Genomic DNA, 20,200 nt, shown 5'->3' on the forward strand with positions numbered 1-20,200 from the left:
CGGCACACCAGCCGGGTGGGCAGCAACCAGGCCAGAAGCCAGCATGAGGGCAGACGGCGCCGGGTCCCAGCCTGTCCTGCCCTGCAGCAGGCGAGACACCGCAGGCAGGGGGCACACCCAAGATCTCGGGGCCGACGAGCCACCAGAGAAGGCGAGACGATGCTCCACGGGAAGGTGAACAAAATCGGCACAACTGGGGATTTGCTTTGGAGACATTTGCTACCAGCGAAGAGCTACAGGAAGGCACGAGACGTCAAGGGCGCGGGAGAAGGCTCTGCGGGCTCGCCAGCCCCAGCAGGCTGCACCCACACTCAGGGAGGCAGGCGGGCTTCCCGGGGCCAAGGACTGGTGTGCACCCAGAACGCCTGTCCCCACGCCGGGACGGGGCAGGGCCACTGAGCACCGAGGGATCCCCCAGTGTGGCGCTCCCAGTCCACACCTGCCCCCCCATGGGGCACCTAATTCTCTGTGAGCTCCTGGAGGGGTCCCAGGGGAGACCCAAGTCACCAGGCAGGCCAGGCCTCCCATTCTCTCCTACAGGCAACTCTGATAGACCAGCCTGGCTGACGTGATGAGCCCCGGAAATGGTACCCTGCAGTGGGGGCTGGTCTCTGGGCACAAGCTCCTGTGTCCGGAGGGACACAGAGACAGGAAGGGCAGTCCCCACACCCCAGGACCTAGTCAGCCCCGAGTGGGGTTGCTGATTCATCCCACCCAGAACCCATCTGCCTGTCTCCAGGAAAGCTATGCTGCACCGCTGTGACCGCAGCCCTGCCCCTGCGCCCCCAGGGAAGAGACACCAGACAGGGCCCCTGCCTCAGGGACAGGACCTCCCAGTCCCAATGTGGCCATGGCACCAAGCCACGTGCTCTGCAGACTCACCCCCGCGGACGCTTAGACGACATCTTGGCAGACACGCCCAGAAGCCTAGGGGTGCACTTCTGAAGACGGTGCTGGGCTGTGCCAGGCAACAGGGGACAGCGGGGGCAGTGGGGGACAGCGGAGGGCAGTGGGGACAGCAGGGGACAGTAGGGGGGCAGTTGGGGACAGCAGGGGGACAGCGGGGGGAAGATGGCAGGGGCCACAGGAGGGTTCTAAGAAGCAGTAAGACCCAGGCCACCCACAGGAAAGCCCCATTCCTGAAAGCAGCGGACGGTGCCCTGGGACACAAGCTCCAGCACACAGAGGGACAGACGTGTGCCGACTGCATGGGAAAGGCCTGCGCCTCCCAACATCTGGGCCCGAGAAGAGCCCAAGAAGCCCCAGGCAGTGCCCGGGAAGGAGCAAAACCCCAGAAACACACCAGTGAGCATCTCAGCCGCAAGCGTGGTACCCGATGCCACAGCACCCACAGCTGTCAGCTCCCCACACGGTGTCACCTGGGCCCAGCGTCCCCACAGCCCTCTGCCCCAGGAAGCCGACCAGGGCAAAGCTGTGCCGAGTCACACCCCAGGTCTACCGCTCAGTGCCGAATGCAGAGCAAACACCCCAGTGTCAGGAAACCCAGCGTCTGTCCTGCTGCATTTACAGTGAGAAATCCCTTCTACGGCCCGACTTCCTAACGGTCCAGGTCAGGCTGGACACGCATGCTCAGGGAGCAGGCAGACCCCTTTGTGCGCCGAGGGCCTGGCACCTCGGGCACGAGGCTGGCACCACAGGCAGGGCGGACAGAGGAGGGAGAGGCAGGCAGGGAAGCAGCCATCAGGACACCCAGGCCTTTCACCAGCTCCCATGCTACCCCAGCCAGCTGGCGGGGACCCCGCAGAAACGCTGACCCCTCAAGGCCAGCCACTCAGACCTCTGCTCCCCACGCTGCCTTTGCCTGCCCCCGTTCGTGGAGGTGGACAGTTTCCACTCTGAACTGAGCCTCAGGCAAGAGAGAGGAAAGGAGTCACCTTTCATGGGACTCGGGGACGGCCCCAGGGAGGGAACAGAGCTATGGGGGAGGGTGAGGACAGGGGGACATGGGGAAGGAGTAGAGGAGTGGAAGGGATGGGGTGGGAGAGGGCGATGGGATGGGGCCTGGGGGGATGTGGGGGAGGACAGGGGCAGGACCGGCGGGGGGCAGGGCGCACCTTGACCTCGCGCCTCTTGCTGTCCTCCTCGTGCTCCTCGTGCTCCACGACGCCCTGGCTCAGGTTGGTGTAGTTGGCCAGCTTGTTGAGCAGCGAGGACACCATGGGGTTGCTGTCCATTTCCTCCTGTTTGGGGCCGAGGCAGGGCTAGTCCCCCGGGTCCCCACACCCACTGGGGTTCCCACGGGGCTCCCAGCGCTTCCAGCTCCAGAGCCGTGATCCACGGGGCTGAGGTGGGCCCGCGTCACCCGACCCGTGCACACCAGGCCCCAAGCCAGGGGTCCAGGGCTCCCCAGACGGCCCATCCTATGCAGGTGGTGGCCACAGAGGCTCCCGCGGTGTGCGGCGTCCGGTCAGGCGGGCGCCCCCACCCCACCCCCAGCTCCTCAGCAGACCACAAGGTCTCGCGTGTCCCAGAGGAGGGAGTGCAAGTCACCTCAAAAAGCGCCATGTTCTTCCCTTCCAAGAAGCTCTCCTGGTCCACGTCTGTGTGGCTGATGAACGGGCTGTTCTCTCGTGGGTTTCCATCTCCTGGAGGGGCGACCACTCAGCTCAGTCTTACAAGCCCAAGGGCCTGAGGGGGGCCTGAGGGGACACTAGGACCCTTGGCTCCCCCAAGCCAGGTGCAGGACAATGGGGGCAGCCGCTGAGCCCCGAGAACACAAACGCGCGTGTCACCTGCAGACATCACCCCGTGCCTGGGATCCCGCCAGCAACGCTCCTCGGGGTCGTGGCCCTGGCTGCTGGGACAGCTGCTTGTGCCCGAGCAACCCAGCCCTCCCTGCCTCAGTTTCCCCACCTATGAGACACGACTCAAAGACACGAGGACTGAGATTAAGTGACAGAAGGGTCACCCTGTCCCAGGTGGGGCAGGGCTGGGGCGGGGTGGAGTGGGCTGCAGTGCCCAGGGCAAGAGGCGGCCAGGCGTGGGTGCGAGCCCACATGGGAGCAGAACAGGCTCAGCAAATGCAGAGCTCAGGGCCCCATCCCTGCCAACTGGTGGCCCGGGTGTGGACAGATGGTGACAGCGAGTCAGGCCCTGTGTCCCGCCCCCCATATCAGACCCCCACAGGGGAAAATCACATCATCCTGTAAGCCGGACCTAGGTCTGCCACATTCACGCCCTGGCACGACCCCCACCTCCAGCAGGACCTCCTGACCCCCTTCTCCATCCAAGTTGAGCCCCCACTGATTCTCCTGGAGACCAAAGCTGGATGCCAGGGTTGGGGGTCGGGATGTTACCACCACACCCAGGACCCCAGCGGGACAGCGGCCTGACCGCAGGGTAGACAGCCTACCTTGTGGCCGTGGCGCCATCCGCCAGGTCAGCAGCCCACACAGGGGCGCGTGAGGTGCATCCCCACGAGAGACAAGCCTGCAGTCTGCAGGAGCCCCACTGCCCAGGGCTGGAGACTGCTGACCTTTGTTCCTGAAGCCGGGGTCCTGGCCCCACCACCCGGTGCCCTGCCTACAGGCACGGCCTCCCCCTCAGGATCCTGCACCCCCGCAACCCCCCACCAAGAGCCTACCCACCGCACATCCGTCACCCTGTGCCTCTGAGGAAGGAGGTGACCTCCGTGTGGGCCCGGGCCAAGCCCAGCCCCTAGGCATGGCCGCTGATTCTCCCATTTCTGCGAGGTGGTTCCAGGCCGGCACCAGCTTGCAGCACACAGCCATGTCTACAGACCCCAGAGCTGACCAGACACCTCCAGCCCGAGACACCCCGTGCCCATCAGAACAGGAAAAACCCGGCACCTCGTGGCCCGTTAGCAGGCACTTGGGCTTAGATGTGGCTCGAGACACAGTAAGGCTCTGTCCTTATCTCAGACATGGGCCACGGTGGACACAGCTGTCAGGGGAAAAGCAGGAACAGGATGTGGCCCGTCATGGGGGTTCAGCCTCCAAGAAACACACAGCGCCCACTCCCAGGTGCCGGGCTCCCAGGCAGCGCAGGCACTATCCGCAGGGGGTCGAGGAGAGGGCCCTGGGAGCACCGCCCCCTCAGGAACGTCAAGTCCTGAGATGTCCCTTGGGTCCCACGGTGCCCCCCGACTCCTGGGGACTCACGGCCACGGCCTGGCCAGAACCGCCCCCAAAAGGAAAGCCAGCATGCTCACACAGGGCCAAGAGGAGGAGTGATGCCAGCCAGGCACGCAGGAACACGGAGTGCTCAGGTCCCAACCCAGTCCGTGGGCTCCCGACCCAGTCTGTGGGCTCACTACCCAGACCCCGAGACCGGGCACTGCATCCTGAGGTCCAAATGCAAGCAGAGGGACGAGCTACAACCCCTGGGTGACAGGAGCCCCATCGCAGCCCCACGTCACCCGGGACGGTGATGCTGCCCCACATGCAGAAGCCACGGACGGGGACAGGTGGTGTGAGCAGCCCGGGGACCGCACCTTCTTGCCGGGACCCCCTGCGTCCCCCAACACCGTACCTGCCTAGGAGTCACCACCCCCAAGGAGTGGGGGCTCATGCCCGGATGTCCAGAGTTCAAGGAGGCGACCCTACGGAAGGGCAGACACCCGCATGCAGGAGGACCCCCCCTGGGGTCCAGTCCTCAGTGAGGCAAGAGACCCTCAAACCCACAGCACCGGCTCGGGCCACCTGGGCCTCTGACCTGTGACCACTGATGCCAACTGGACGGCTCCCCAGCACGGAGGGACAAGTCTCCACAACTAGCGTTCTCAGGCCCTGCGGCCCCCAGCGCTGTGCGGGGACTCACGGCAGGTCCTGTCACTCCAACATCCCAACAGAATTCCCACAAGGGCCTCACAAGCAGGTAGGCCGGCCTCAGGGGTCTTGCGAGGGCCAGCCGTGGGGACGGCGGGTTCTCGAGGGTCACGTGTGGGTACTGCGCTTGTGTCTGGGCTGCACGGTGTCCGAGCTCAAGGTCACTGTTAAGACCTGTCAGCTGCCGGAATCTGGTCACCGTCCTCCCCAGACACTCGGGGGTGGGGCTGGGGAGGTCCCCAGTGCGTCCCCACAGCAGCTCAAGGTGACAAGGGTTAGCAAGAGCGGGCCGCCATGCTGGGCACAGGAGAGAACCCCCATCCTCCCCAGCCGAACAGCCCCCGAAATCCAGGCACACCCTGTCCCTGATGGCACACCCAGCCGCCCAAGGCCCCCCCAGACCCTCAGGGTCCCAGCCGTGACACCCACCCCCCACACCCCCACACCCGTGGCTGCCTGCCTGGTCAGCGCCACACGGCCTCTTCCAGACCTCGGCCCCTGCACTTGTCAGGACAGCGGCTCCCTGACCGGCTCCTGAAACTGCACCCATTTCCCACACCGAGAAGAGACCAGGAGGACGGACAAAACACCAAGCAGAGTACAAACGACCGTATTCCAACCGACCGCCATCATCACCGCACACGGGGGCTCAAGGAAACGGCCCCACGCCCTGAGCACAGGCAAAACCCTGCAGTAACCACCCCGGAACACCGGGGCCCGGCGGGGGTGCCCCTTGCAGACACGCGGGTGACCTCGCCCAAGACCAACCTGTGTGTGAGCGAGCGCCCCAGGCGTGGCCGCGGCTCCCTGCCTGGCGGGGGGCTCACCGCCACCCACACCCCCCGCCAAGAGGGCCGGCGTCTCCCAAACCCCGAGTGTCAGAGTGAAAGCTCACAGCACACACCCAAACCCCCGCTGCAGGACAGGGGCAGGCACACCCACCGAGGACCCAGTGTGGCGGGGAAAAGCCCCCGGACGACCGTAGAGCCGCCTGCGCCACCCACAAGCAGACAGGAGGCCCGGGCCGTGGCACCTGCTCGTCACCAGGCAAGCACACCCATCTAACCAAGGTCACGGTTAAGCCAAGTAAACACCAGGGTCACAAGCCAGCCAACACCCGGAACCGAAAACGTGTGACAGCAAAGACTTCAGGAAGCTTGAGGCCACCCAGACAGGGACCCACAGAGAAGCTGCGCCTCAGGTACGCCACACCCTGGTGGACAAAGACAGGCACGGAAGGTTCTGGAAGCTGGGAGACCAGCGTCGGGAAGGGGAAGAGCAGCTTCTGCCTGGGGTTCCTCTGAGAAAGGACGGCACTGGGCCGGCTGGTGAAGCCGGAGGAAGCGTGGTCTCGCCTCCCAGCGGCTCGGGGACACCCTGCAGGGCAGAAGGGGGCAGAGAGATGCCATCAATGCCCGGGCAACTCGGGCCAACAGGTACGCGGGATCCTCCAAGCACTCCCCATGCCCCCAACTCCCGTTCGAGGCAAAAGCCAAGCTTAGAAACAACTGTTCAAACAGAAAGGAAACGGCTTCTAGCAGGGCCCTCGCCGAAGGGAAAGCCCAGGCTGGCCGCTTGGGCCGACGGCTCAAGGCCCCCAAACCGCCAGCCGCACGGGGCCCGCCGGCCCTCAGCACCCCATAGGCGCAGCCTGAGCACGCCGCGCTCCCGGGCGTCGGGCACGCCGAAGACCGTGTGCCCAGCGACAGGGGCCTGGGGACAAACCTGGGCAGACAGCCCGGCCCCACGTCCTGCCAGGACCACGCGGACGGACAGCGGCAGGGGCAGCGGCCCACGCAGCCCGCCCAGCCGGCCGCCGCGCGCGGTCACAGGACCGGTCCCCGCACCGCCCCAGCAGGCTCCGCTCCCTTCCTGCCGCGGGGAGCCCGCGTGGGGCTCGCCTGAGCCCTAAGGACTGAGTCCGGTTCACAGAAATCTGCTGAGAACCTGCTTGTTGTACCCGCCCGCGGGCGGCACTGAATTCCCAACACTGCTGAGCCCCGAGATCCCCTCAGAGCGAGGCACAGCGCCCTAGAGCGCCCCAAGCCAGAGCAGGGCACGGTCCTCCGTGGAGCACGGGTCTCGGGGTGGGAGGGCGAGCCCCAGGGCCATCCCCCGAGCCCGCCCCTGCCGCTCCTCTGCTCACTGGGGACAGACTGGGTTTACGGTCATTTGGCCCGCACCTCCCGTGGGGAACAATCGTACCCGGCCCCGCGTGGGCTGCTCCCCACAAGCTCGACCACAGGCTGCGGTGGGGACGGCGGGCGTGGCGGAGCCCTAGGAACGGCGCACAGGAGGTGCCCAGGACGCTGGCAGAACGGAGGAAGCTCCCTCTGAGGGCGAGAAGCGGGGAGCCGCCCACGGGACCGGGCCAGGGAGCGTGTGCCTGCACGGCGGCACCATGAGGGGCAGGGCTCGTGTGCCAAATTCCAGAAACGCCAGCTCCCGCCCCGGCGGGCACTGGGTTTGCGGCTGCGGAGGCTCTCGCCGTAAGGACTTGGAGGTGGTCCCGCGTCAGACCTGCTTTTCCACGACCTGGCAGCGCCTTCCCAGAGGAGACACTGTAGAGCCCCACAGCAGTCACAGCGCACGTCCCCCCACTGCCCACGGCCACCGCCCTCTGAGCACTTGGGTCCCGAACCCACAGCCTCACGAGAAAGCAATGCCACAGAAACTGGCACAGGCCAGGTCGCCGTGGGGACCCCTGCGGCAGGACAGACACGGGGATGGACTCGGGGCACTGACCACGCAGGGCCAGGGAACGTGGCATCCGACCAGTGCATGTGCAGGCTCTGCAGGTCCAGAGCTGTGCCAGACATAAAACTCACTCAGCAAATAAAGAGATAATTTTTAATCTCAAAGAAGCCAAGAGAACGCTTACAAACAGGCCTGAAGAACAGGCAGGCGCCATTCATAAACACGGGCACACGCACGGCCAACGACCACGTGTCACCAACATGTGGAGGGATTGCGGCAAAAATCCACAAGATCCTACAGCCCCTGGGGGAGAGGGAGAGGGGACGGGTCCCCATATAGTCAGTACAAAAGGGAGGGGTCCAGTACCAGGGTCACCTGAGATCACCTGGGCAGTAAGACAGTGACCCCCCCCATGGCGTTCCTGCCACAAAGCATTTCTCCTGCAATTTATACCCACGAAATTCATACCCACAAAACGGCCACGTATAAACCCTATGGCATCCTACAAGGCTCCTGACCCACACTGCCCAAGTGTGCTGACAACAAGACAGCATGTGGCAGAAGACTCTAGACACAGGCCGGCAAGCTCCCTCTGTAGGCAGCCACGCTGCCATCCACACGCATGTGGAGCGCCACGACCGTGAACACACCCAACGGCGAGGCCGTGTGCCAATAGAACTTTCTGGACAAACACAGACAGCCAAGCCTTGGCTTGCAGAGCCCAGGAGCAGAGCAGGTCCTCAACACTCAGCTGTTTCCGCGTGGCCACAAAGCAGGGAAGCGGCCATCCTCTCTCTGCCCTCCCCGCCAAGTCCCCAGCCTCGGTAGCGGTCTCTGCCCACCGCACAGCATGCAGAATCGGCCTTTCAAAGCTCCTCAGCCCGGGGACCTCTGTGGAAGCCAGGGCCTCCCGCAGCACTCCTCGCTGCACCCCGAAGAGACCGCAGGGGCCACGCCTGGCTGCCGGCCCCCCGGGTTCTCAGGGAAGGCTGGCGGCACACCTTCTGCACCTGTTCCACACCCTCGCCCCCAGGCCCGGGGCCCAGAGGCCACAGATGGGCTCCCCCAGGAACGACCAGACATGCTGTCTGCTGGGCCCAAAACAAGGTTTCAGGAAGACCTGGAGCCTGGAAGGGACACCGGTGGGCACGGGGTGCGAGGGCCTGGGTGAACCACCACGGCTTCACCTTGCTCTCTTCTTACAAAATGTGCACCACACGTTCCATGAAAGCCCCAGCACCCCGAGCATGGACATACATCCTGATGCCTGTCTGTACTCACGGCAGTGACCAGTGCCCTGTGTCCCTGACCCCGCAGGGACAGAGAGCCCGGGGAGCCCCCCATCAGTTCTGACGCCCATCTCTGACGCCACGAAACATGAGGGCCATGAGCACTCGGCATGACCAGGAGCAAGGTCATCCGGGCCAACCGCACCCCCTTCCCCAAACCCGACTCTGGGCACGCCCCAGACTCCAGACTTGCTCTCTGCACAGCCCAGCGCCCCGTCCCTGAAAGCAGCATGTGCATCCCTCCCATCCCCAAGCAAACACAGCAAGTCCGATGCCAGGAGGGAGGCAAGGCCCGGGGGCAGAGCGGGGGGGGGGGGCTCGCAGAGGCAGGGAAGCGGCCGTGACCCTGGCAGTCTGCTCCTGAGGCCCGTGCAGAGCCCTTGTTCCCGCAGAGGGCTGCGGCCCCACGCAGCCCCAAGTGCCCCCAAATCCGGCCATGCTCAGGTTACAGCCTCCGTCCGCCCATCCACCCACCCCGCCTCCTCCGGAGTGAGCCAGACATCACTGCCGGGCTCCTTCCGCTTCTGCGTGTGTAACTGGGATGTCCCCCACCTCTCCCCCAGGACGGCTCTCAAAGCAGCAGCAAAAGAGACCTCGTCGGGACAGCATCCACCCACCGTCCTGCACCCCCCAGCATGGAATCCCGTCAGGTGACCCCCTGGCGCATCCAATGGCCAGACCCCGGGGCAGCCCTCGTGGCCGGATGTCTCCGTAGTTCCAGCCGGAGTGAAGCGTTTCTGGGTTCCACGACCCGAACAGTGGACTCGTGACACCCCCACCCCACCACGCTCCACATCCCGGACCACTGCTGGAATCTGAAATCCAGGCCAGTGGGATTCCCCCTGTGGTGCAGAAAGACGTCTGCCTTCAGGCCAGGAGACCACTGCCAGGCTCAAGGTCAGAGTCCCCATGGCTTTCATGGCAGATTTCTGGCTAAAACAAATACTGTGTCAAAATCAGAGCAAGTATCGTGAGGACAAGAGCCCTCAGAGGGCCCACAGCAGAGACGGAGCTGACACCGCGCAGCCCTTCTTCAGGGAGGACGGACGACCCTTTCCCGTCCCAGGGCTCCCTGAAAGCAGAAGGAAGGACGCCTCCGGAGCATGCCTGGCCAGCGAGGAAGCAGAGAGGAACTTGGGCTGATGGGAAAGGGGACGCCCTTCCTGCCGGCCCAGCACCAGCTCATCCCAGGGCCTCCTCAGCGCCCAGGGCCTGCAGGGCCAACCCTGGGGTGGACGCCAGAGTCACTCTTTCCCAAGTTCCACGCAACGGTCTCACATCAGCACGTTAAACCTGGTCTCCTTTGCCCCACACCCCGCACGCTCCCCCAACACAAGGCCCTTTATGTAAGGCCAATCACACTTCTGCTCTGGGGTCCCTGATGCGGGACGGAGGCACGGCTTGCCCTGACGCCAGGGTCCACCCACGCATGAGGGATGTCCACGTGGGCACAGCATCTCCCGGAGACCAGCACCCCACAGGGGCATGTCCAGCCCGCAGGGGCAGCAGGGCCTGCACGCTGCTCCGAGAAGGCTCCCCGCAGGGACACAGCCTCGCCTGCAAAGCATCCAGCACTTCCTGGCCCAGCATGCTTGCGACAGCAGGAGTGACCCGAAACCACCACCCGCCAGCAGCCTCACGGCCAAAGGGCAGCGCGACCACAGGCTCCAGGCCCGCTGCATCCAGGGGCCTCCCGCCATGCCCGTCTCCCATGCACCCCCCACTCCAGAGGGGGCTCCCTCGGGAAACAGCTTGGGGACCTCTGGCAGAAGGGGCTGGGAAGGTTCCAGACACCAGAGGAACACAGTCACCTTCCAACAGAGACCAAGGCCGCCATGGCAGCTCACTACGGCTACTCACAGGGCCTTCGGTCCCCAGGACCAGCCAGTGGCCCCATGCGCAGCACGTTTCCTTTACGTCTGCCTCGGTCCAGAGAGGGAGGGGCATCCCAGGACAGGTTCAGGTACTGAGAGGCGGCAGGGCCCGGAAGATCCCGCGGGCTGGACGCGCGCACACGTGTTCTTACACACGTGGACGTGGGGCCTCTCTGGGGACCCGCACCCTGAAGACCTCACCAGACTCTCCCCCAAAGGGTGTGTCCCCAGCGCCGGAAACGGGGGACCCCACTCCCCAATCAGTCCCTCGTCTGCACCGATTCTGGTCCATCCTCTCCCACGACCTCTCCCGTGACTTCTCCCACATGGGGACCCGCCGTTGGCACACTGAGCCCCAAGGAGGGGGTGGTGAGTCTGCCAGGGGCACCAAGCCCTCCCCCTGCCTCCTGGGGCAGATCCTGTTACGCACGCCGGCTCCTGTCTGGCGGCCACCAAGCCGGGCCCCTACGGCCAAGGAAGGAGGAAACCCGAGACCGGCCTGCGGCTCCTCCTGATCTCCGCCCCACTCGATCCCTCCCCAGTGACCGTCCGGGCTCCCAGGGAAGCAGCAGGCCTGCGGGCACCACAGCCAGAGGGAGCGGAGAGGTCACAGCCACCTCGGGGACAGACCCGCTCCTGGACGGGGAAACTGAGGCACAAGGCGCACGCACTCCTCAGGGCCCCCGGGAGCACAGGCTGGCGCACATGGGGCGTGGGACAGCCAGTGCACATAAGAGAAGTCCCCACTCGTGCCAGCGCCCGGCTACCCCCACCTCGCAGGCGGCGCCAGGCCACGGCCACCAAGCGGGCACGGGCTCAGCTCCCAGCTGTGCGCACAGCCCATAGCAGCCCCCGCTTCGCGGAAGTGAAAGCAGCTCTAAGTGGCAAACACACCGAGATGGCCGTGGGCCGCAGGCCGTGAGCCACACCGGCGGAGGGGGGCCACATCCCGGGACGCCGCTCGGTGACCCAGCCCAGACCACACAGGGCTCAGGACAGCACCTCCACCCCCTCCAACTGTTCCTCAAGAAACCACCCAAGAGCAGAAAAGGAAACAAGCCCCAGGCACGCCAGGGCTCCAGGGCCTGCCAGAGACCCAGGCCAAGGTTCCAGCCCTAACACCTCCCCTCCCAGCGCGGATGCAGCCTCCCAGGTTCCCCCGGTCCCCCCAGGACACAGGGCCACCTGCTTGGGCCCCACCACCGGGGCCTGCTCACCGGGACTCCTGAGAGGAGGTTCAAGGACCCACATCATGGCAGCAGCGGGGGTGCAAACAGGACAGGTGGCCAGGGGACCTGGCTTCGTCTGTCCCTGATCTTGGTCCTGCTGAAGCTGCCTGTCTTATCTGCACAGTCCAGACCTCTGCTCTGAAGACGAACTTCCCTCTTTCTCGTAAGGGGAAGACATTAAGCCTCTGTGCTGTCTCAGCGACAACACTGGCCCCAAGTCCCCCCGGGTGCCCACAGGTAGCTGCCCGACAGCCTGGACGGCCCCAGGCCCGAACTCCCACGGCTCGGGACACGCGCCCCACTGGGCTCTCGTCAAAGGCTCTCCCACCCCCGCCGTCGTCCCCGCAGGCTTGTGCTTCCGGAGCCGCGTGGACACAGCTGCCCTGCCCAGCTCAGCTGGGGCTACAGCAGCAGTGGACACAACCCGAGGAGGGCTTGGCTCGCAAAGCCAGTGGAGACGGAAAGTGCCTGGCGCCGGGATCGGGAGTTAATACCTAACATCAAACACCGGGCACGAGTCTGCAGCAGCTGATGGCAGAGTTCATGTCCCAACTTGGGCGACAGCAGGAGACCCCGACACAGGCCGGCGGCACACACACGACCAACAGAACATGGGCCCCATGTCCCATGTCCTCCCCACTCACCGAGCCCGGCCCTGCTGCTGCCCCGCACGGGTGCCGTGGTGAGGATGGCGGCCCTGGAAGGTGTCCCTGGCCCAAGGTCACCTGTCCCTGATGCAGGAGCCTGGGCCAACCCAGGAGCCACCCTGCCAGGGACCCTGACAGAGGGGACTCCACTGGGCTGGGAGGGGAGGATGGGCGCCTGCACGGTCCCACCTGGCACCGCGCCACCGGACCCAGTGCAGCCACCCCGTGCCTCACTGACCTGCTGTAAAGACCCCTGAGCCAGCCGCCTTGCCCGCTCCAGGTGGCTTCAGCCCTGACCAGCTCCGTGCTCACACGAGGCACCACCCTCTGCAACGCCCCCAAGAACCCATCCGCACCCCCGAGACATGCGGTGAGCCTGTCCTACACCTCTGGGAAGGAAACATCTGGGACCCTTTACCTGAAAGAAATCCCCTGAAATCCACAAGCACCTCCACCGCGGGGAGAGGCGTGGGCCACGCCACGGGGCTCCCAGACCCTCAGCAAGGGCGAGGAGGGCTCCTGCCCCCCGACAAGACCCAAAACACCCACCACTGAGGCACCACCAGTGGGTTCCCCAGGCCCACCCGACCCCACCGTCTGCCCAGCGCAGAGGGGCAGTTGAGGGCGTGGGAGGACGCACAGCACGGCGGCCCCTCCACACCCAAGCCCTGTCGCTTCAGAGCCTGCTCCTTCCTGGAAACAGGCCTCAGTGAGGGGCCCCAGACGCCTGGGAGCTGCCCAGCCCGCGCCCCTCCCGAGGCGGTGAGGCCCCACCCCTGCTGGCCCCTCCAGGAATTCCCCTGGGCCAGCTCAGTGTCCCGTGGCTCCAGAGCCTGAGGCATCGCGCCCGTCTGGGGCAGGCTCACGCCCCGACCAGCGCTGGGGGCAGGCTGCTGGTCCCGTCCCCATCCCACGGTCTGACTCCTGAATGCGGGGACAGCCACAACCCCACGTGCCCACGTCACCAGAGAACGCGGAGGGAGCAGAGGCTCCGTCTGTGGGGTCAGCTGCCTCCCGCTCTTGGCCACAGCTCCCCTTACTGAGAGCAGCAACTGGTGGGTGGTGTGAGCCCCAGGACGGCCCAGTTCCAGGCTCCAGAACACCCCCAGCCTACGGGCAGGCTGCAGCTCAGATGTGCCCAACGTCCGAAGCCACACAGCAAGGGCCACAGAGGCCCCAGGCACATGGTCTCCAGAGGGGCCCTGCCCTGCCTCCCGGCCACCCTCGCTGCTGGAACCCTCGTGCCCAGCACCTCATGGCTCTCCATCGTCCCCAGTGCACCACAAATCACGTGCTGGTCTCTGCAGCCTCTGTGCCCGCAGGAGACCACAGACTGCTCGGCTCACCAATGCACCCAAGGCCATGAGGGACCTGCCAGGCTGCAGACTCCACAGGCTCAAAGAACAAACGGCAGTGGCCGGTCACCAGCACCCAGCAGACCCCAAGGTGCGCGGCTGCCCTGGGAGCCAGACCCTCGGAGGCGTCCCTCATGCTCACACTCAGGGCAGACACCGCACCCCACCCCCCTGCCCAGCAGTGACCACCACCACTGGTGTCCACGGCTCAGCTATCTGCTCCAGCACAGCGGGTAACAAACTCAGGTCTGGAGAACTTTCCAGAACAACACAGACCTGGATCTATGCAGCAAGGCTCCTCGTCCAGGTCCTGGGAACAGAGATCAGAGGCACAGACGTGTCTCACCACTGCTTCCGAAGCCTGCCCCGATGCCCTGGAGGCACACCTCCAGCCACTCCACGGGCGGGTCCACTGAGGGCAGCAGCCCGACACCGCGCGACCACCAAGCCCCCGTACCCACCTCATGGGCATGCACACACATGCACACACACAGGCCCGCATGTGTACACAGCAAACATGCGTGCGCCCCAAAGACCGGTGTGTGACACCCGTGGGCTCTGAGGGGGACTTACTCAAGGGGAGCGCCTGTCCCCAGGGGACCACCTGGTGCTTAGAGGACAGGGGAGCCAGCGCCCAGCCACACGCTCTGCTCGGTGTTTCCGCTTCCTGCTCCTCTGCCACTGACAACCGCCTCTGGTACACAGAACGCTGTGGCGGCCCCCACCCACCAGCGGCCATCACTGACATCTCCCACACAGCCTGGGGACCACAACAGCTTGTCCCCCGCAGCCGGCGTGGCCTTCCCTGCAGCACCCAAGGCTCTGTCAACGGAATGGCAGGGACACCGGTCCCTTCTGCTCCCACAGCCGGCGTGACACCTCCCTCCCTCCCGGAAACCCACATCCTCGCCCGGCACAACCAGACCATGAGGAAGCCACGCTGTCCTCACTCCGCCGCCGCACCAGTCACGCAGGCCCTGCCCAGCCTGCCAGCAGCCACACGCTCACAGGACCACAGCGTGAGGTCCGGGGCTGTGACCTCAGAGTGCGGCCCACACTGCCCGATGGCCGGCCTGCCACACACCCTGGCAGGGCATGGGCAACGCTCCCCGGGACCGTCTGGGTCGTGCCTCCGGGAAGCACGGGCCCACTTCAGAGGGTGAGGGAGAGACCCCTGGGTGCCCAAGAGGAGCCGAGCCACAGAAAAGTCACCAACAGGACAAGGAGGCTGGAGAGAGTCTCAGCAGGGGACAGAGGACACAGGGCGGATAATCCAGCCTCCGCGGGCTGAGGCCCGACCTCCACCCGGGCCCACAGCCTGTGGTCACGCCTCACTGCACACCTGCCCGCTCCAGGGCCCACCCACAAGGCCCAGACGGGCCTCCACCCAGGCCCACCAGTCACACGGCTAAAAACCCCACGCGTGGGACTTAGGAAGACAACCTAATCCTCACCACCCCTGCTCCTAAAGACGTTTCTCCAAAAACACAGCACAGAGGGACGCAGAGCCCCTCCCACTTGCGATCACTAATCACAAGCAAACGCAGGACCAATGTCCCGGAAGACCTACAGGACCCCAAGGAAGGCAAACCTGTCATTGCAGAACACACCCCACCCCACTGGCCCAGGGTGGGGAAGCCGCTGCGGATCCCGCCTCCACACCCCCCGTGCGTGCCCAGCCTCCCTCTGCCCAGGCCTCCACGGACCACCACTGGCTGTTGCTTCCCATCTTTCAGGCTCTGAAGCCAGCCATGGGCCTGCGGAGGCCAGTTAGGGTCAGTGCTAGGCTTCCTCCCGCCTCAGCACTGAAGGCCTGTAGCTGGGGGGGCCTCCCACGGCCAGAAGACAGGACCCGGCCTCGCCCTGCGCCTGACACACAGCGCTTGCCTAGGGTGCGTGGAGCAGGAGCCTGGGGGCGGGGGCGGTGTTCGGGCTCCTTCCAGCTCTGGTCCACGGTTCACCAGTCCTCACTGAGGCTGGGCAGACCCCACGGTCCCGCGCAGCTATGCCAGACTGCCCAGGACAGTGCCGCTCCTCCCGACCGTCAGTCACTCTCAGCACACACACTCTCAGCTCACCCTCCAGTGTCAGGACTCCTCTTTCCAGACAACTCAGGGCTTCCAGAAACACCCCAGGAATGCCTGCTGAATCTTACTTCACTGTCACCAACTCCAAAAGGCCCATCCACAAAGCCAGGACCTTCCCCAGGGCACTGGCCAAACCCGCGACAGGGCCAGATGTGGCCGCTGTGGAGACCCCAGGGTGCACGGAGGGGCTCCGGCCTGGCCTCCCCAGGCCCCTAGTCATGCTGGTGACTCGGTGCCAGTCACAGGGTCACTCTGAGCCCCAACTGCACTCCGGGACCTGAGAGGAAACGGCAATGCCCACCCTAGCAGAGGCCCCAAAACACGAGTGCAGTGACACACGCAGGACACCACACCCCCAACCACCGTCCGGGGGACAAGAAAGAGCGTAGCACACAAAATGTCAGACCCAGATGACCTCTGTGCAGGCGCGGCTCACAGGGCAGGCTTCATGGGGGGGGGGGCATGAAGCCCCCATCCGCATGTGCCCACGCTCTGGGCCAGACATCACGCGGGGCCATGAGATCCCAGGAGAGCCCTCGGCAGGAAGGGAAAGGGCGAAAGCTGAGAGAGCAGGCGGCACTCAGTGAGGCCAGCTGGGGGCTCAGGAGCCCGGCCGCCCACCAGCCCGGATGGGCAAGCCGCCCAGCCCTCCTGGCAGCCGCAGCACCTGGCTCCAAGCCCACAGGCCCCAGAGCCCAACATAGAGCTCCTAAGTGGAGGGACAAGGAAACGAGCAGGAAGAAAATTACCCCGGCTTCAAAACAAGACCCACTCCAAATCTGGAGAGAAAGGACCCCAGTTGGCCCAAGAAGGGGCCAGTGGACGGGGAGCGGGGCAGGCAACAGGGAGCCTCCTCTGGAAACACGATGCACGTCTGGAGGCTGCGAGGACACGGCTCATCCGGAGGACGATGCCAGAGCGCGCTCACAAACAAGGAAAGGCCGGGTGCACAGACCCTGCCTTCTTCACCTGCCTCCTGTCAGGAGCCCTCAAGCCAGGCCCCAGGACACACACAGAGAGCTGGATGGGGGCCTGACCCCACAGGCAGGAAAGGACACCTAGGGAGGGGGCTGCACCCCACGGGTGGGTGCTCTCAGAAGGGCCGGCCCTGCCAGCCAGGGCAGGGGGCCTGCAGGGGTCTGGGCCATGGGAACGGGGAACCTCTGCCCAGACACAGTGGAGAGCCACGACTGTGGACTGCTCTCCCACGACCCCCAGTTCTAGAGAGTAGCTACCGGAGGTGACCCAAGGGTTTGGAGCCTGGAGGACAGAAGGAGCGGGCCTGGGGGATGCCCCCAAAAGAAAGTGAAAGCGCTGGGCACCTCCAGAAACAAAGGCGGGGGAGAAGGACCCTTGGCCCTAGCACGGTTCCGCTGGGATGGGCGGCCCCTCCCCCAGCCCCGCCGGGACCCGCCGACCTTCCCGTGATGACCCCGCGGAAGAGAGGGCCCGTGGGCAGTCAGGCGGTGCCCACAACTGGGCGCTCGGCCGGGGCTTATCGGGCCGGAGGCCTTTGCCCCAGCGCGCAAGAGCAGAGCAAAGGCAACAGGAAGGAAGCAGGAAGGCACGGGGGCCGCCCTGGCCGCGGCCGCCCGGGACCCGGGGGGCCCGGACGTTCTCACGCAGGGGGAGGCCCCTCCCCGTCTCCATAGCTACCCCGGGCGTCCCGGCCCCGCTCGCGTCCCACCCGGCGAGCGAGGAGGAAGGAGCCGGCGGCGGCCCAGCGGGAGCGGCGCTCGGACCCGCAGCCCCGGGAGCCCTGGGCGCGGCAGGAGCCCTGCGCCCCCGGGACGAGCCTGGGGACGGGGCTCTGCAGGCCGCTGCAAGGGTGCGGGGGTCGAGAGCGGGCTCGTGGGGGAGAAACGTCGAGCGGAGGAAAAGGGGCCGCTGGGGGGACCCCGAGGGAAGGGGATGCGAACGGTGCGTGGAAAGTAGCCCTCCCGGGCCGCCCCCTCCCCAGACCCCGCCCGGGCCGCCCCTCCTCCCGGCCGTCCGCGGGCCCCGCGCAGCCCGGCCCCGCCTTTGTCCCGCGGGCAGGTGCGGCCGCGCTCACCCGGGCTCTGGCAGTCGGGCTCGCCCTCGGGGGGGCCCGGCGCCTCGCTCCCCTCGGCCCCCTCGGCCCCCTCGGCCCCCTCGGCCCCTTCGGCCGCCGCGGCCGCCTCGGCCCCCTCGGCCCCTTCGGCCGCCGCGGCCGCCTCGTCCGGGCCGCCGTCCGCCCCCGCGTCCACCGGCACCACAGTGAAGTTGGTGGGCATGGCGCCCGCTCCCCGCGCGCTCCCCGCTCGCTCCGCGCTCCGGCCCGCGCTCCGCCGATGCGCCGCGGGACTTGGGCGCAGGGGCGGGGTCCGCGCGGTCCGCCCCCGGCCCGGCTCGCTCCGCCCCCGGCCACGTGACCTCACCTGCCGGCCCCTCGGCCTCCGGAAAAGTTTGCGCGCGGCGGGGCGGGGCGCGGCGGGGCGCGGCGGGGCGGGCGCCTCCCGCAGAGGTCCCCTCCCCCCGCCTGCGCTCCGGGACCGCCCGCGCCCGCAGGGTGCCCCCTCCCCCGGCGGCGCCCCGCCGGGAGCAGGCCCTCGCCCGCCCTGTCCTCTCCAGCACCCTGCCCCCACCCCCGCTGGCCCCTGCCAGCAGGGTACCCCCCACCCAACCAAGCGGGGATCGGGTCTTCCCTCTCCCTCCGCGCCTGACTCAGGCGCCCCCGACGCGGTGGTTTCCAACCCGAGGGAGCCGTGCTTCGGGCGGGGGGAGGGGTGGAGAGCGAAGGCCACTGTGCGGGCGGCCGTCGGGGCTGCTGTGGGGGTTCCGTCCTCAAAAGACATAACCCAGGCAAGTTACCAAGGGTCTGAGACGGGTCCTGGCCCACAGAGGACCCCAGGCCTTTCCCCTCAGCTCAAGGGAGTGCTTCCCAGCCTCTCTCCTGGGGAGCCCTCCCTTTCCTTCGTCGAGGCCAGACTGGGGCAGCCATGGAAGGAAAGGGAGGCCAGGCGAGGGAGGGCTCCGGACCCCAGCCAGGCACCCCCCCACCCCCCAAACACCTGGCACGTTTCTGAGCAAAGGACGCATGGAAAGGAGGGAGTAACAGCATGTCCATCCAAGTGGAAGTCAGTTCTGGCGTCCGAGCTGTGACGGCGCCCAGGAGCAGTAGCCCAAAACGCAGGCCAGGGTTAGGGTTTTCCAGCCAGAAAGCAGAGACGCGGGGAGGGCAAGCAAGGCCACATCACACCAGTAACCCAATGACCAGGAGGGGCCGATCACAGCTGGAAAATGTGCCTAGAACAGCCAGCAGGAAGGCCCGTGGCTCTGGGCCTCGGGGTTACAGAGGCCTGGGTTCTCTCTGTATGTTTCATATTCACAACAAACGCTATAAAGCCAAATTCAGAAAGTCCATTCTCAATCAAAAACAAAAGAAGCCGGTCGGGTGGCCGGGCTCCTCTTCTGTCCCAGGCTCCCGCCCCAGCCGGCACCAGCACCCCAGCCAGCACTAGCACCAGCTTCCCCAGGGGCCCCAAGCCAGCGGGACTGCACTCGGGAACCCTCCTGGCCCAGTCTCCACGGAGAGATACGGACAGATACGGTCCCGTGGCAGGGGTTGGGAGTGTCAGATGGCAGAGGTGCCCTCAGCTGCCCTCCTGGGGCAGCAGCAAGAAAGGTGGGGAGAAGGCCACCCCCCCAAAGGACAGAAGGGTTTTCAGGTGTCCTGCTCGGGGAAGGCCAGCTTCGTTGAAGAAGTCTGGGGTCCATCAGCAAGACTGCAGAGCACAGTGCTTAAGGGTGGGCGTGTGCGAATGGAGGTTTGCCTGGCCCTGAGCCCCGGTGACTGCAGGAGCGCCCCAGAGGAGCCCAGCCTTCACTTTAGGATGAGGACGTGAGCCCCAGAGGTGCAGGGTCATTCTCAGGTGGCTGGGGGGTTGGGGGGGCTCTCTTCTCTCTTTTTCACGGCCTATGGAAGATCCTCCAACTCTCATGTCCCCAGAGTTCTGCTCATCCTTCCCGGCTGGGAGCTGGGAGCGTGCTGTTGGGACCCACCAGGGAGGATGGGCGAGGGACGGGGTGCTGACTGCCCCGGGGTCCAGGGCAGATACCAGCCCTGGGAGGCTGAGACCACCTCTCCCAGGAAGTGTGGGCCTGGGCCAGTCCTAAGGAAAAGGCTACCTCTTGCCCCAAAGGGAGAAGATGCCCTAGGACACTCCTGCACTGATTGTGAGGCCCACAGGAGG

The 20,200-nt window shown here is 66.2% G+C and overlaps 1 protein-coding gene across 3 annotated transcripts in view; it reads right to left on the reverse strand.

Moving 5' to 3' along the window:
• The window catches only part of SLC12A7 (solute carrier family 12 member 7), a 39,517-nt gene extending 21,229 nt beyond the window's left edge, over window positions 1-18,288 (reverse strand). For 2 of the 3 annotated variants that reach the window (XM_032861830.1, XM_032861829.1), the window contains exons 1-4: window positions 18,146-18,288; window positions 18,040-18,100; window positions 2,512-2,606; window positions 2,076-2,201 (exon numbers count right to left, since the gene is read on the reverse strand). In XM_032861830.1, the coding sequence (XP_032717721.1) occupies window positions 2,076-2,201; window positions 2,512-2,606; window positions 18,040-18,100; window positions 18,146-18,241 (378 nt within the window). In that variant the 5' untranslated portion in view covers window positions 18,242-18,288. Of the gene's footprint in view, window positions 1-2,075; window positions 2,202-2,511; window positions 2,607-11,885; window positions 11,959-18,039; window positions 18,101-18,145 lie in introns of those variants that run through there. The other variant, XM_032861832.1, reaches the window with a different exon arrangement.
• Between the last annotated feature and the right edge of the window lie 1,912 nt (window positions 18,289-20,200).

The sequence above is a fragment of the Lontra canadensis genome, unplaced genomic scaffold (assembly GCF_010015895.1).
Source record: "Lontra canadensis isolate GAN:19392208 unplaced genomic scaffold, GSC_riverotter_1.0 scaffold22, whole genome shotgun sequence".
In the NCBI taxonomy this organism is placed as follows: Eukaryota; Metazoa; Chordata; class Mammalia; order Carnivora; family Mustelidae; genus Lontra; species Lontra canadensis.